At 58.3% G+C, this 16,129-nt stretch overlaps 4 protein-coding genes across 4 annotated transcripts; 2 read left to right on the forward strand and 2 right to left on the reverse strand.

Annotated features, from left to right (window-relative positions):
- Positions 1–947: 947 nt before the first annotated feature.
- BDP81DRAFT_477160 (uncharacterized protein) lies at positions 948–6,725 on the reverse strand (the record flags this gene model as incomplete). Its single annotated transcript, XM_060594808.1, has 2 exons — positions 6,184–6,725; positions 948–6,128 (listed from the first exon to the last, which is right to left on the reverse strand). The coding sequence occupies exons 1-2, from the start codon at positions 6,577–6,579 to the stop codon at positions 948–950; spliced, it is 5,577 nt and encodes a 1,858-aa protein (XP_060451315.1). The 5' UTR covers positions 6,580–6,725.
- A 563-nt stretch (positions 6,726–7,288) lies between these two features.
- BDP81DRAFT_456354 (thiol-specific monooxygenase) lies at positions 7,289–8,713 on the forward strand (the record flags this gene model as incomplete). The annotated part of the gene is made up of 1 exon (XM_060593157.1): positions 7,289–8,713. The coding sequence occupies one exon, from the start codon at positions 7,289–7,291 to the stop codon at positions 8,711–8,713; it is 1,425 nt and encodes a 474-aa protein (XP_060451316.1).
- Positions 8,714–9,257: 544 nt separating this feature from the next.
- On the reverse strand, positions 9,258–10,027 carry BDP81DRAFT_412364 (uncharacterized protein; the record flags this gene model as incomplete). Its single annotated transcript, XM_060589212.1, has 1 exon — positions 9,258–10,027. A coding segment is annotated over one exon (279 nt), but the record flags the coding sequence as incomplete, so codon positions are not given.
- Positions 10,028–11,302: 1,275 nt separating this feature from the next.
- BDP81DRAFT_305838 (GAS2 domain-containing protein) lies at positions 11,303–14,125 on the forward strand (the record flags this gene model as incomplete). Its single annotated transcript, XM_060583213.1, has 1 exon — positions 11,303–14,125. One exon carries the CDS (start codon positions 11,303–11,305, stop codon positions 14,123–14,125), a length of 2,823 nt encoding a protein of 940 aa, XP_060451318.1.
- Positions 14,126–16,129: the final 2,004 nt, after the last annotated feature.

The raw sequence follows: 16,129 nt of genomic DNA on the forward strand, positions 1-16,129 counted from the left end.
AGCGACTTTCTCTTTCCGTCCTGACGTCTGCTCCACTACTCAACGGCAAGGACCACGGCTCCTCTTTTTTTTTTTTTTTTTTTTTTTTTTTTTTTTAGCAAATCAAGGCAAACCAGGGGAAAGAAGCACGGCAAGGAAAGAGGGGCACGATGGGGCTGGATGACAAGCCAAATAGATAACGGGTATGCTTCCGTTCGAAACAAGACTGATGGACAAGGCAACTGGTCAATACAGAGGACTCCGCTTGCTGTTTACAATGCCACAATGCCTGCATCACGAATGGTTGGGGCCGCACTTTTGAATGCGGGCGGATCAAGACTACAGCGGACAGTCAACAGAAGAGTGGACACGACGACACGAACGCGCGCAAGGGGAAGCAACAAAACGGGGTTAGTCCGCGCGGACGGTATCCGCACGGAAACCTGCCCCAAGGACAAGGTAGATTGGTGGCCTCTTTTTTGTTTTACTCTTCTGACTGCGCTTCCGCTTCCGCTGCCGCTTACCGCTCTCTGCGTTGCCTTGCCTTTTTTTCCCATGGGGAAACGCGGGACTCCAAGGCTCCAACTCCACGATCTGCTGAGCTTGGCTTTCCGTCGTTCGATACACTAGTCTCGACTCCCAGTGCTCCCACTCGGACTTGTGTATTAGTGATCCATTTTTTTTCTGCACATTCAGCTTTCGTAGTTTTGCCTCTTGACTCCTCGACTGCCCTGATGGACGACGGCTACATGGAATACAACTCGCCTCGCTCACCACGTCCTACACCTCGCGCACTTCCTACACTGGGTGGGCCAATCAACATGTAGTCAACTGTACAATGCATTGCTGATTATCGTGATAATCTCTGCCATGATACCTAAACCTATCCCATGCAACCCCATACGCAATCTAGTCAAATGCCTTTTCACACATCACGTAGGACCCCCCTACACTACAGCGACTGCACATCACTTCCCCTCCTTACCAACATTCCCAACAGCCGGTGCCGCCTCATTAGCCTTGTCCAACCTCGCAAGCGACTTGGCGTCCAGCCCGGCATACCACCGCCTAAGCAGAGCCGCATACCCCGTCTCCCCCTCAGAAAGCTCCACAGGCGGACCCCGAATCTGCGGCAAATCATCGTCTGCATCACCACCGTCCCCTCCTCCGCCTTGTCCTTCCCCTCCTCCTCCTCCGTGCCCGTGCCGTCTCTGCTCAAAAACAGCCCAGCTAGACCCATCATTCGCCCTCAACCCGAACCCGCTCCTCGTAAGCACCATGACACTAAAATTCCTCAACAGCACCGCGTCGCCCTGGTGCACGACGGGCAGCGCAGCTTTATGCGGTCTGAAAATCTGCACGGCGACCGTCTGTGCCGGCGCGACGGAGTGGTCTGTAACGTTGAACGCCAGCATGATGCCGCGGGGCCCGCCTTTGGCGCGCTTCGCTTCGGGGGGGTTCGTGGTGGCGACGGCGAGGACGTCGACTGTTCGGCCCGGGTGGCTTCGGAGGACTTTGAGGGAGATGCAGTCCGGCACGTCGGCGCGGAGGGATTTGGTGAGCTGGGCTTTGAGGGCGGCGGAGGATTGTTCTGGTTGTGCTTGTGGCGGTGCTGTTGATGATGCTGCTGCACCGGCCTCTTTCGGGAGTTCCTTTTCCTTGGCCTTTGGTTCTCTAGGTTCTTTCACCTTGGCCACCTCCTCCTTGGCGGCCTTGGGCGCTCGCGATGGTGACTTGATCGCGGCCCTAGCGAGCTGCACGCCCGTAACCTCCTCCGCGTCCGCATCAGGTGAATCGCTCTTGAGCGCCAGGCTCGCCGACCTGCCTCGGCTCGCCGCCGTCGTCGTCGTCACTCGAGCAGCAGCACTGTTACTATCAGGCGTCGTGCGATCTGATAGGCGCGTCGACCGTCGAGATGCAATCGACGCACGGGCCAGCTTCACGCTGGGATCCTGATCCTTGCTGTTGGTTCTGCGGTGCTGGCCGCGACCTCGCTTCGGAGTTGGCTGCGCGGCGGAAACGACTTCCTCCGACGGGTCCTCGGCGATAAGAGACGATTGCGCTTCGGACGGTTGCGCCGAGGGCTCTCGGATTTGTGATGACTCTTCGTTGATAGATGAGGTCGCATCTGCATCAGCTTCGTGTTGAGTGGTTGTTTTCTTCTCCATCTCCACCTCCTCCTCTTCGTCTAGCAGCGGTTCGTGGGGTTGGACTGGGGCAGCTGCGGGTGACTCGGCGGGGCGTTTGTCGTCGAGATGCGCCGCTAATTGCTCCGTCTGTGATTCGGCGTCACCCACGTCGTCAGGTATCGTCACCTCAGTGACTTGCGTCTCAACAAACGATTGCGAGAAAGATTCTGCGGTTTGTGTGGCACGCGGTGTTGTCTGTTCCTCAACCTGCGAGATCTCTGCCTCGGCCATTCTAACCTCCTCGAATGATTGAGGAGTGGGCGTGGGCGATGCCGTTGTGGACTTGCCGTCATCGTCAACGTCCATCGCATCCTCGACCTGTGCATGTTGTGCATGTTCTGTACTCTCCAGGGGGTCCGTGGTAGTCGTCTCAACAGTCACTCGTGAAGTCTCGATAACCTCAGTCTCGGCATGAGCGTCGTCGGCAGCATCACCTCCTTGGGAAACTGGCCGCTCTTCAACCATCTGCGTCGTGATAATGGAGGTCGTGACTGTCTGGTCGTCTTCGTACATCATTGACTCCTCGTACAGCTGGCTCTGGATGAGCAGGTCCTGAGTCATGTCGTCAAGTTCCATGTCGGAGTCTGACGCGTTGCTACTGACTTCGTCGACTGACATGTCATCTGGATCGCCCATGTCAACGTCCGCTGGCTCGAGAGAGCCCTCGTCGTCGGAGTCCATGTGCACCTCGGGTATAGGTTCTGGTGATGCTATTTTGACGTCCTGGACTGTAGTCTCGACAGGGACTTGCTCGACTTCCATACCTTCATCGTCAGGCTGAGGCTGTGTCTCTTCCACGTCCATCTTGGTGACCTCTGTCTCTGTGATCTCGACATGGTCCGGTGTGGCCTCTTTGGCTGGGGTGTATACTGTTGCTTCGACGGGGTGTGTTTCTTCCACGACTTCAGAGACTTCAGCCACAGTCACCTCGGTGTGTTCTGGTGATTGCTCCTCGGCCGTGACTTTGTCGTTGAGGTCAACTTGTTGCACTTCCTCCGGCCGCTCGGGCGCGTCAACTTTGCTGGCTTCCATCTCTGGTGCCTGTCGACTGACATCGTCTGCAGGGAAAGCTTCAGGCTCGGCAGTATTTTCATCCTCTGCTGGGACTTCGGACTCGGCAGCATCTCCATCCTCTACTCTTGCCTGGAGACTTTCTGCGGCGTGAGCTTCTTCCTGATCTGACTCCGGCTGATTCTCAGCTTCGCCTATGACCAGCTCCTCAGGCTCGACGGTTGGTTTCTCTTCCGGTGCAACTTGAACGTCGACAACCTCAATTCCTGGCTCCAGTGACTTCTTGATAGCCGAAACAGGTCGAACTGGGCTGGATTCCTCAGCTACGGGCGAACTGAGCGCCGCTTCCTCTTTAAGAGTCGGGACAGGCCGAACCGGGCTAGATTTTTCCTCAACGGCTGAGACAGGTCGAACAGGGCTGGATATCTCAGCCGCAGGAGATTCGACGGCTAACGCTTCCTCCACGACAGCCGGAACAGGTCGAACCGGACTAGATTCCTCAACCAAAGGAGACTCGACGGCTGGCTCCTCTTCTACAGCAGAAACAGGTCGAACCGGACTAGACTCTTGAGCTGCAGGGGACTCAACAACAAGCATTTCCTCCCCCCGCACCTCGGAATCCTCGACATCGATTCTAACTGGGCTAGAGACCGCCTGCTTAGGCGTTGCAAGCCCAGCAGGATCCTCGTTGAACGGACTAGACACCACTTGCTTTGACGTCGCTTGACCCACAGGCTCCTCATTAAACGGACTCGACGGCAGAACCCCCGTGTCTTCGACGACTTCTCCCGCCTTGCCATCAGACGGGGCCGGCGTCTGGCAGTCACTCCCGCCATCATCAGCCGCAATCTCCTCCGCCAACTCCTTCTCGAGCTCCGCCTCGAGATCATCAGGATCCCCTCGCGAAGTAGGCCGGGACGAAGTATTCGGAACGCCCGCCATGTGCGGCAGCTTCACCGGGCTCATCGTCTCGAAATCGTCGCCAACCGACCCCGTCGTCAGATCCGGGGCGGAAAATACTGGTCGTGCGGACGCCGCCTGGCGGGGCTTCGGCGTGGGTGTGCCGACTTGCGACGCCTCGTCCTCTTCGCTCTCCGCATCAGACGGTTGAGGCGACGAGCCTCGTTGACTGGCCTCATTCCTGACGCTTTCTCCCTGGCTCTCTTGGTCGTCCATGTCCTCGTCTTCCATCTCATCGGCGGATCCATCGTACTGCGGTATCCGTCGCCGGGGAACAGCAGCGGGCGGTGGCGGCGGCGGGGCTTCATCCTCATCCTCGGAATCCGAGAGCAAGTCAATGACTACCGGTGGCCCCCCTCGCGGAGCAGCAGGCGGCGGTTGATTCTCTTGATCCTCATCTTCGTCATAGTCCCCTTCATCGTAGCCCTCCTCATCGTAGTCCTCGGATTCAAATCCCTCTTCCTCGTCCTCGGGGTCCAGTATTTCTTCATCTTCTTCTTGTCCGTAGTCCGACTCCAGGTCTGTCCCCGCATCATCGTCCTGGTTGTTGCTGAGATTCCGAAAGTGGGTGATGTCGTAGTCCCCGCCGGTATCGTCGGCCTCGTGCTCGGCTTCCTCGTCGCTCTCTTCGCTGCTTTCGCTGCTGCTGCTACGGCTGCCCACGGGACTGCTCTCCTTTTCTATGCTTGCGGCTTCTTCACGATCCTCTTCACCCGGCTCAAGGCGTCTCTCGGCGTACGTTCTCGATGTGAAATTCTCTTCGGGGCCGTCTTGATCTTCCGACATTTGGTCCTCCTCTACCCTGAGTGCCTCATCCTCATCCTCGGGATCGTCTCGCACATCGCGCTCGCGGTCGTCATCCCATGTCTCACCAGGGGCATCCCGAGGACTAGACGCCCGATCCTCATGCACTTCACCAGACTCTGCAGGCTTCGCGGGCGATCTCGAGTAGTGTGCCGACGTGAGGCCCCAGGGTATTTGCTGAGGCTCAGCGATCCCGTCAACCATGACTGTGTGGTGGGGCTCTGCCTCGAGATCGTGCTGCTGCGGGTGATCCTGGTACGCAGGTATCGGCTCCGACAGCGGTTGTGAAGTGACGACACCATCTGGGCCGAAATGCGGCTCATCGAGGAACGTCGCGGGATAGTGACCATGCATAGGCGAGTGGTCAAGCCCTGCTTCTGGGTACGCACTGGGGTGTTCGTGAAACGGCCCTTCGGCACCGTAGTGCGGCTCCATGTCAGGTTGCAAGTCGTGACCAAAGACGGGACCCAGAGGCGGCTGCTGGAAGGCAGGCGGATACTGCTCGTGGGCGGACGTGAATATCGGCATAGGCGGTGGTCCAAATCCAAGCGGAGCCAGCCCAATATTGGGACTGGGAGGCAGATCAGACTGAACCCCTGAATCAATCATTGTCGATTTCGACGGCGTCTGCCAGTATGAGGGATCCTGCCGCGCCTCTGCCGCAACCTGGACATCTCTCGGGGGGCTCGTTGCTTGCTCCACTGTCTGGCAGGCACCGTCCACCATCGTAGGCCGTGACGGCGTGGCGATCGTCGGCTGTTGCTCCTCCGCCATTGGTGTGTCGTCGGCATCCTCCGCGGGTGCTTCCTGCTCAGGGCTCGGAGATCGACTGGCATATGTCCAAACGCTGCTGTACCGGCCCGTCTTTGGCTTCTTCTTCGCCCGGGCCTTTGCTCCATCATCTACCTCGTCAAAGATGTCGAGGCCCCCATCGAACAGCCCTCCGTACGATACTCTGGCGCGCTTGAGGAACGCGGGGGACGCAAACTCGTCGGCGCCAAGGCCCTGGTCGGCAGGTCTCTTGCTCGAAGACGTCTTCGCGGGCGTCGCTATGGGCGCCGGGGTCTCTTCGACGTCCTGGAACGACTCGAGGATGGACACTGGCAGTTCTTCGGGCTCTGGTTCGGGTTGCGCGGGGTGATCGACATCGACGATCTTGACCTCTTCGGAATCGCTAATCTTGGCCTTCAATCTGTGAGCAAACACCTCCTCAACGCACACACACACACACACAACCTACCTTCAGGAGCACCCTCTCCGTAAACCTCAACTGCCACTCCAAACTCGTCCCCAGAACGCGCGTCTTGGAGTCATCCGCAACGAGCTCGACCCCGTCCAACGACAGCGCGATCTCATCGCCGCTTCCCAACGCCGCATCCGCAATCGCCTTGGCGCTTGAGCCGGTGAACTCGACGCGCACCTGGCCCTTTGCCCGACGCAGGCGGAAGTCGGCCTCGGCGAGGAGGAAGGCAATGTTTTTCCTGACGATGCTGTAGGGCCATGTGATTGTCACGACGCCGCACACGACGCGCGTCTGGGGGTCTTGGAGCGCGGGGCTCAGTTGCGCGATTGCGATGGCCGAGGCGGTTTCGAGCTGCTGCTGCTGCTGCGCGGCGGGTAGCGGGACCTCAGACATCGCGTCATGAGTTTGTGAGGGGACGCGGTGGAGCTGACGGGGATGCAGTCTGAGATGTCGAGCATCAGCGGGATCTGTTGGTAATATCGAGGTGTGGTTGTGCTAAATGAATGTGGGATGGAAACGGTCGCAAAGATCGATTCGGTAGCACCGCATGGTCGGTGGTGTGGATGGAATGTGGAACAGGGGAAGCTCCTGCTTGAGCTGCACGAATTGCGCGGGAAGGGCCCCACATCTTTCTGGCAGAAAGAAGCAGGCGGTGTGCCACGACTGCCGAGTGGCTCCTTATCGATAAGCGGAGCTCGGAGCCGGGTGGCTTCCGGATCGTCCCCGAGTCACCTGATGACAATGCCATGGGTCAACCTTGTGCAGATTAAGCTTCTTCGCATCTTCCCTCCGGACCAGAAGAGGTAGGCCTTGCAGACATGTCATTATTGTTTTTTTCTCACTCGTCCGAGCATCCAATTGAATTTGTTGTTGCCTTCGCTTTGCAATGCGGATGTGCCAATGTGGTAGGGCGGAGGGATCCCCGTTTTATCCGCCCGGTGTCCACCACTCTGTCCGAAAAGGAGCCGATTAGGTGATTTCCCGCCGATATAACGCACTACCTCTCGTGGGTCTTGGGCACGTTGCTCCGTTGTTTAAAGGGTGGCCATTAGATCTTCCCATTCTACCCCGTAAGGCCATCCATGTTGTCTCACAGACCGACATGAGCACAGTTCCGTTCAACGTCAAGAAGATCGCCGTCATCGGCGCGGGGCCGACGGGTCTCGCCGCCGCTCGGTACCTCACAGCCCAAGGGGCCTTTGACTCCGTCGTCGTGTTCGAGCAGCAGGCCGAGGTGGGCGGCGTCTGGAACTACAGCCCACACCCGACCACGTCTCGCCATGTGCCGCAGACGGACCCCTTTTGCCCGCAGGACCCTCCGCTCCGGCCGGGGGACAAGCCCGGTGCGCCACCCGTGTTCCCCACACCAATGTACGGGACGCTGCACGCCAACACCATCAAGACGACAATGAACTACAAGGACACGCCGTTCCCATCCGACGCGTGGGTTTTCCCGTCGCGGCAGAGCATTTACAACTACCTGGTCGACTACGCAAAGGACGTCCGCCACCTCATCAAGTTCTCGCACCAGGTCACGGCGCTCGAGCTCCGGCAGGAGGAAGACGGCCGAGACAGGTGGCACCTCGCGGCCGCGTGCACCATCACCGGCCGCTTGTTCAGCGACACGTACGACGCCGTGGTCATTGCCAACGGGCACTACGACATCCCCTTCATCCCGGACGTCAAGGGCATAAAGGCCTTTCACGAAGCGCACCCGTCCGCGATCCTGCACTCCAAGAACTACCGCGTCCCGGAGCCCTTTTCGGGCAAAAAGGTGATTGTCGTGGGCAACGGGCCCTCGGGGTTGGATATAGCCCGCCAGCTCAGCCCGGTCTCGAACAGGGTGTATCTATCTGTACGACATGCGACTCCACCGGACAAGGTCGTTCACATTGGGGTGACGGAGGTTCCTGAGATTGTGGGGTTTCTGCCAGAGAAAAGGGCGGTTGTCTACAAGGACGGGACGGTGGCGGAGGACGTTGACGCCGTCATCTACTGCACCGGCTTCTTCTTCAGCTTCCCGTTCCTGCCGGCGCTTCTCAAGCCTAACCTCTTGACAACCGGCAAAGGCGTCAGAGGTCTGTACCAGCATCTGTTCCTCATCAAGCATCCCACTCTGGCCTTTGCCGGGCTACTGGTCAAGACGGTGCCCTGGCCAGTGGCAGAGAATCAGGCGGCGGCTCTGGGTGCGGTGTGGTCCAACGGGTTGAAGCTACCGCCCGTGGAGGAGCAGGAACGGTGGGAGCTTGACTTGTTCAAGAGGCGCGGCGACAAGAACATTCACGTGCTGCTCGACGACGGAGACGACGGTCGCCACCTCAACATGCTGCACGACTGGGTGGCGGAGTCGACACAGACAGGCAAAGAGCCGCCATACTGGTATGACGAGCAGTTCTGGGAGCGCGGCATCTACTGGCCGAGCAAGCAAGAGTTTGAGAAGCGAGGAGGGAACGCGACGACGCTCCGGGAGCTTGGCTTCGTGTACCCCGGCATAGGGAAATGGAGGCACGTTGCGCCGAAGCTGTGACGGCGAGTTTCGCTTTCAGGCGTCAAGCCACAAGCATAGAATCTAGATTTAGCGAATGCAAGACTTCAGTTCTGTTATCCGGGATGAGCAGCGTGGCAGGATCAAGACCAATGACAATCTCTCCGATCGCGAGACGATGGCGCAACGTCCAAACGCTGTCACTGGAGGTGACATGGGAGGTCCAGCAGAGCTCCCTTGGAAGCACTGGAGTCTGGAGCTCCCTTGAGAGTCAAGCTCAAATGACCCCTCGTGTTCAATCTGAGAGCTCCAAGGATGAGGTAACCGAATGCAGGGTAGCGGGACAGGGGGAGCTGTCAGGCGAAATGGTACCGAGCGCGTTTCCGGGCCAGCGAGCGAGTGTTTAATGACGACGGGTGGGACACTTTTGTTGGGTGGGCAATCTGAGGAAATGAGCAGAACCGGACCCAGACCCAGGAGTCAGTCGCGTCTTCGCCGTGCGGTGGCTAAATTCCGACCGATGGAATGAAGCTTCTGGTCATGTGTCGCGATCCCGATGGCGGCATCCGTACGGGATAGAGGTCGAGGAGGCTCCCAGGCATGCAAGTATCCCACGGTTCGACGGCTGGCGATGCGTCTCTGTCCAAGCATTCCGGGTCCGCAGCTGGATGCGTGATAGCAGGGCAAATAAGGTCACCGCAGTGGGGGGATGATGATCGCCGGAAGCGATGGAAGCAGCCGATGGGCTGGCGCCACGCTCTGACTTTTCGTCCGCCTGGCGTAGGTAGCAAGCGTGCAAGCGTGGCTGCGAACACAGTAGGTAGCTAGCTGATCCCAAAAGTCTGAGGCTTGCGTGTTGCCAGCTCGCGCCACTAGTCAGAAAGCTTGCTGACAGCTTTCAGAGCTTCTGGTTGACATTCGCCGTCCGTGAGCCATGTTACCGTGTCAAAACATGCACGTCTGGCAGGGAAACTGTCTGCATCCGAGCGTCGATTGACAGTGTCGTGCAGCATGCCATCTCATGTCGTGGAGAGAACGTGCGAGGGTGGTGTCTGGAGGATGGTCAATGTGTGTTCACGTTAACCTACTCCGTAGGCGGGAACGCGAAATGCATCGCGACTGTGGCATCAAGAGCCCCCTATCAAACCCATTCAACTCTGTCAAGGACTCCCGGGCAGCGACCTCATGCTGGTCCAGGCGGTAGAGGCTGAGAAGAGTGGCCGCATCAAGTTGAGACAGGGACACCCATCGAATTCGCAGCATGACGAGCGCGGAAGGACGCCAAGATGCGGCAGACGCATCACATAGCACCACTCTAGGGCATGGATGTTCTTTGCAGCCATGCAGGATGCGGCTGGCAGGGTCCTCAAAAGTCGCAAGGAACAGCCGACGCGCAGTCCGGTCCCTTTTTAACGCGCCCCCAATGCGAACGGCGCAAAGCCCGTCTCGCGACACGTCAGGATGTGCGGTGCTAGAGACGAGTTGCCGGGCAGAGCTCAAGCTCGACAGCTTTGGCGTACTCTGTAGGGAAGCCTAGACGATATGGACGATGCGGACGATGCGGATGAACGTGGAGAGCTGTCGGTGGGCATAATCGATAGTTGTGATATTATTAGGAGCGTGTGTTGGATTGCCGAGACCAACTGGGCTGGACTGGCTGGCGAAAGCCGCGAAAGCGCGTTTGCATGACGGGGGGGGGGGTGTTCTGGAGGCCTATTAACTTAACCCAGAACAGCGGCCAACTCCACACGAACCGATCAAATCCTCGCTCACCCACACCATCGCTCCACGACATTCAGGGCAGTGCCAGCCAGGTATCTTTCCGCCTGTCGTGTCGGTAAAAGGTACCTCGCCCACTGTTGTCTCTGCCTTCGGGTACCTGACTTTCGTCCGCATTCCCACCTGGGTGGTGGAGGCAAGGTACCTACCTGGCAGGCATCCCCGTATGCGGCAACCAATATCCATCAACTCTCATTAATAAATCTCCTCTTTCTTTCGACAACGCCAGACACCTAATCTCCTTTTGCCGACTGCTCCTTTGCGCCTTGCTGCCCTTCCCTTCTTCCATCCATCCCCCGGTGCCATCTCATCGCGCCAGCTTCAATTCTCTAACCACCGCGAAACATCCTGCGTTGCCTCGTTCTTTCATCCCATTCACCGCCTGCACCTACCTTCCTTTATTCCGCTTCTCTCTTTGAATACTCACCAGCGACCGATTCACCTCGTCTACCTCACCTCATCCGCTCTTTCTTATTCTTCAGCAACATCTCGCAGCTACCTTTGAACCCTTGCGCTCCCTTGCATCTCCGGGAACCCGCGCCGCGCCCACGACCACTGACGTCGCTGCCGTCTGGAACATCCTGCAACCACCCGAACGAACACTTTCCAACCCGAGCATTCGTCTTCTTTCCAGCAACCTCCAGAGTCAGGAACGCGAGACACCACCGAGACATCAGTCAGCCGGATCGGGACGTCCATGATTGTCAACAAACACCACCGATGATCCACGACATGGCCATACTCATCCAAGACGTCTTTTTCCCAGGTTCATAGAAGCAAAGTCATGCCTGCCTACTCGACAGATCAACCGCTCGCTCGACAACCGACAACTACTATCCAGCAATCAGAATCATGACCGACCCTCCGCCGCCCATCACCCCCGGGCCGGGCCACCAGCTTCGCCCGGCCAGGCGCCAGTACCGCCACTCCGACGAGCACTCGCCCACCCGTGCCCGAACCAACGACGACCTTTTGAGCCGCCTTACACCCATGACCGCCGTCGAGATGCTCCAGACACCAAACACAGAACTGAAGCAATGCCTCGACAACTCTACCGTGAACGAACAGGAATTCGCCATGCGCGCCGCCGTAGCCAGCCGGAAGATTTACGAATGGCTCGAGGAGCTTTCCGATTGGCCGTGGCCTGGCACGAGCGGCTCGGCAGGTTTTGAGATGCCAGATGCAAAGCGGACGAAACTCGACGAGGATGCCGACGAGTCGGTATACCTCGGCAGCCTGCCCGCCGAGAGCGTCGCTCAGTACGAGCAGCGCGTGGACGGCATCTCTCACGACATGGACGAGCTGCACATTGAAGAAATCAAGACCCACGTCATGCATACCCACATCATACCGCTATCGAGACCCGGAACGCCACTGGCACCCACGCGGCCCATCGGAGGCGGGGCACTTTCCTACAACCGAATGGACGACTTGACGGCTCTTCTCACGGCAATCATCGTCCAGGCACTGCCGAATCTGTCCAAGCTCTGCCGACTGCTCAAAGTCTGGCACATCCGCCTCTCTGTCCTCCGCCGCATACCCGACTTGCTGTCTGGCATTGCAGAGGCCGAGTACGCACTTGAATCTGCATGGAACGTGCTGTCATCTCCTGCGGGTACGCCGTCCGCCGAAGATGGAGCCCAAGACCCCCTCTCCCAACTCAAACATGCCTTCACTGTTGTTAAGTCGTTGTTGGAGACTCAAATCACAAAGTCCGGACGCAGCCTCGACGTTATGCTCGACAGCCTCGAGGGCTTGCAGGATACACTGCCCGACAGCTGGCTTGACCGTATGGAGGCCGTCGAGCGCAACTACGCCGACTGGGTGACATCTGGCGAGCAAAGGATCCGACAAGGTGACTGGGCCAGGGTGCATCAGCAGAAAGCGCTTCCGCCGGTGATCAGAGAGGAGACGGAGGCAGAACCCACAAAACCCAGTGGCTTGCCTGTTGTGGACGACGACGTGAGGACTGTCACTTTGCCAGTGCCCATCACCATCAACCCACCGGAAGAGGACTGCCTGCCTGCCTCTGCCGACGAGGCCACTCCGGAGCAGTCGGATGGTTCCGACGACGACACATTCGAGATTTCTCCCTCGCAACTGCAAGCGCAGAGGAAGACACAGCCAGTCGCCGGCCTCGACGGCTCCAGCGAGGTTACCAAGCCCAAGCGTACGCCACTGGGCGAAGTCCAAAATGAAGAAAACACCAAAAGAAAGGTGTTGGGGGCGCCCAAGGACACCAAGAAAGAATCCGTTGTGTCGAAGCTTAGAGCAGTCTTTGAAAGCAACGCCAGGTCCAGCTCGTCTTCTTCCGTTGACGACGCGGACGAGATTTTGCCCGACACGCCCGAGGACGAAGGGGAGGTGCAGCTGCCGCCGCTGATTCGACCAGACCGACGCGGTAGCGACGCTTCAGACCCGTCCACAATCATTCACGGCCACACAAGCCTCCTGGCAGATGCCTCGAGCGACATGCCCGAAGTCTCGGCGTCGCCTCCTCTGCCACGCCAGAAGCGTGCCGAGACCCTGAGCCGCAAGTCGGCTGCTGACCGCTTCATGAGCATCAGCCCTCCCAGCTCTCCCCCATTCCGGCCGAGCTACAGAGAAGACAGCGCGAGCCCCATGGTGAGGCCCCAAGATGAGGGTCTCCTACCTGCCCTTCCCCTAGAGTCGTCATTCAACGAGGACGATTTCGACCACTCGTTTATCAGCATGGGAACGCCCAGAGAGACCGGCAACAAGGAAGACGACCACCTTCGACAGCAGATTAGCAACATTTTGGAGTCCATCCCAGCCAACATCAAGCTGGCCAGAGCGACGCCAAAGGTGGACTTGAACCCGCCGCCTCCCGATCTTCCCACCATGCCCGCCAAGAGGCTTAAGAAGCCGTCACGGGAGACCATGCGGAGGAGCGTCTCTGCCATGTCGACGACATCGCGGACATCTTCGCGGGCGACCACACCGTGGCTGACGCTCGCTCCCGCGTACGCCAAGAACCCCAGACCCAGACGCCCTCAAAGCGGACAAGACATTAGAGTCTATCACCTGTCGCGTTCCACAGGCGAAGCGCCTATCAAGCTTCTCATCCGCTGCGTCGGCGAGCACGGCGAGCGCGTCATGGTGCGAGTTGGGGGTGGATGGGCTGATCTCGGCGAGTACCTCAAGGAGTACGCCTCGCATCACGGCCGACGCTCTGCCGGACCCGTCGAGACTGCCGAGATCAAGGTCCAGGACTTGCCACGCGCGAGCAGCCGTGCCGCAAACTCGAGCCCGCCGAGCCGGCCAGCTTCCGCGTTGGAAATGTCACCCATGACGCCGCTCAACGTCCGAAAGTCTAGGAAGTCTTTTGGCGCCGGCGACTCATCGGTTCCCCGGCTTCTTCCCAACACGCCGGCCGTTCCGCCGATCCCAGACAAGTTCACGCCGACGCCGTCTTCGGAAGACTCCAACCGGTCTAGGTCGAGCTCCCACATCAGCTGGGAAGAGGACGAGAGTTCGTTCCTTGGCCTGGCAGGACCTACTGGCCGCAAGGTCGAGATGAGCGAGGAGAACCGGGCGTGGGTGGAGAGCGTCAAGGAAAAGGTGCGTGCCGCTAGCGGCGAGACGCGCAAGACTTCAGAGTTTGGCGACATGGGCAAGGTCGGTGGCACGAAGCGTGTGTTTCGGAAGGGCTAAGCTGGGGCTTTGATTTGGCGTTTACAGCGACGCATGAGGTGTATTTGGGGCGCTAGAAAACTTTCGACACGGTGGGACGGAGGCCAAACGACTTGCATTGCGTAGAGCATGGAGTTGGGAGCATGTCTTTTGCGCCACACGAGTCGAAAGCGCATACCATGACGAAAACATTTCATTACATCATATCGAGGCAGAGGGGGGAAGCTTCATCACAACGGCATAGCATGGCCTGGTTCTTCACACATTTTCTTACCGGTTGTCTTCATCACCTATCCCCTCAAGCAAGAATTTCCTTTTTGCTGTCCCGTCATTCTTCGTACGAATACCCCCTTTTTTGCTTTGCCTTTGAAGCATGTGCTCGGGCATGTGCTAGGCATAGAGAGTCAGATAGTTGAAAATACCAGAAAACCAATTTCTTACATTACCGAGGTGTTGCGTTGAAGAGTTGAAGGTGATGAAAGGAGTGATGGTTGGGGTCGCATCAGACTTGAAGTTGCGTCTACAGTCGGAGGAGGTCGGGAGAGATGTTGCAGCTCCGGGTATGGTCCCGCGTGGGGGCCGGGGACCTGACATACCTTATTCCGTAGAGTAGCACCGCATGGGAGGAGGAACGTCGTTCCACACTGCTTCTTATTCCTCCCCCCTCTCCCCGGTCCAGATAAAACAATCCCCGGACTAACGCAACTGCGGAGGATCACGGGCATGACGGCAGATCCTCCCACCCATCCATCCCACTACCCCTGTCCGCCTTACCACCCACACATCTTACGCCATCCTGCCTAGGTATTCGCGAGGGTATCCACAACTTTTTTTTACCTTGCATGCACTCCGCGCCCACTCCATGCCCCAGACAGTAGGCAGACAAGACCGGGGCGGCGTAATCAAGCTTCGCCGATGGAGGGTGGAGGGCATGGGGAGGAAACGAATTGGGGTTCTTTCGATTCTCGGTTCGGTCAGCGATTCTCAGCCCCCTGATTACCGGTACGGTGTACCTCAACATCTGGCCGAGGCACCGGCGCCGCGGCGGGGGGAGCTAGGGGGTGTCCGTGGAGTAAATCCCGAGGCGGGACCGAATTGAGGTGTGTGTGTGTTGAAGTGCTTCGATGCTTCTTGACCATCCGATGTTTTCTCTTCAAGTGCGTAAAGTTGGGCTGTCGTTGTGAGTGGTGGTTTGGGGCGGATGTATACTCTACCTGCTTCACCCGAATACCTCGAGTCCTTCAGACACAGAAGCTGCAGCGGGGGGGACTGGGAACGGGGAAACGAGGGGATGGAAGGAGGGGGACGACGCCGTTGAACCTCCGTTCCTTCGCCGAGGCATAACCTTATCCAGCGGGCTCATCGTTCAGCACTCATCGTAGGTAGGTAGGGTGACAGGTCGGGGAGATGGGGGAAGGGCGTGGATGTGACTCTCTCTCCAACGCGATACCGAGAATGAAACTGCCCTCTCTATCTGACTTGCATCAACGCGTCCGCGTATGACATTGATTGGATTTACAAACCACGTACTCACTCTCTTCAAGACACTCCCTACCCAACACACACACACGCAACAATGTGCCCTTCCTTCCCCCCCCTAAGCCTCGCATGCGTGTGTGTCTCAATTCCCAAATTCCCTAGCGCCCGGGTTTACTTCGTCGTCTGTCTCATCCCGAGACTTTTTTTGAGATTCGTAGAGGCGCAGACGTTAGGTTCAGATACCTACCTACCTATCCCACATGCGCACGAATCGTCATGTCTATCCTCAGATAGACTATCTCGTAGACAAAATCCGTAGACAAGCGCACAAGCAAGCAAACAATCGAGCATGCGCTGGCTTACCTAGTCCGGTCTAGTTCGGACTGTGACCCCCCCCCCCCCCTTTCCAAGTTTTCCCCCTCCCAACACCTTCCGAGCTATCTCCCCCCAACACACTTCGGACGGGGTTGGAGAACGTGCTTCTTCTTTTTTGGGGCAAAGCTATTTTGGAGGGCGGGTGGGGTTCGTCCCTATGCGCCGATGCGG

The sequence above is a fragment of the Colletotrichum phormii genome, assembly GCF_030913505.1.
Source record: "Colletotrichum phormii strain CBS 102054 chromosome Unknown BDP81scaffold_1, whole genome shotgun sequence".
NCBI classification, from domain to species: Eukaryota; Fungi; Ascomycota; class Sordariomycetes; order Glomerellales; family Glomerellaceae; genus Colletotrichum; species Colletotrichum phormii.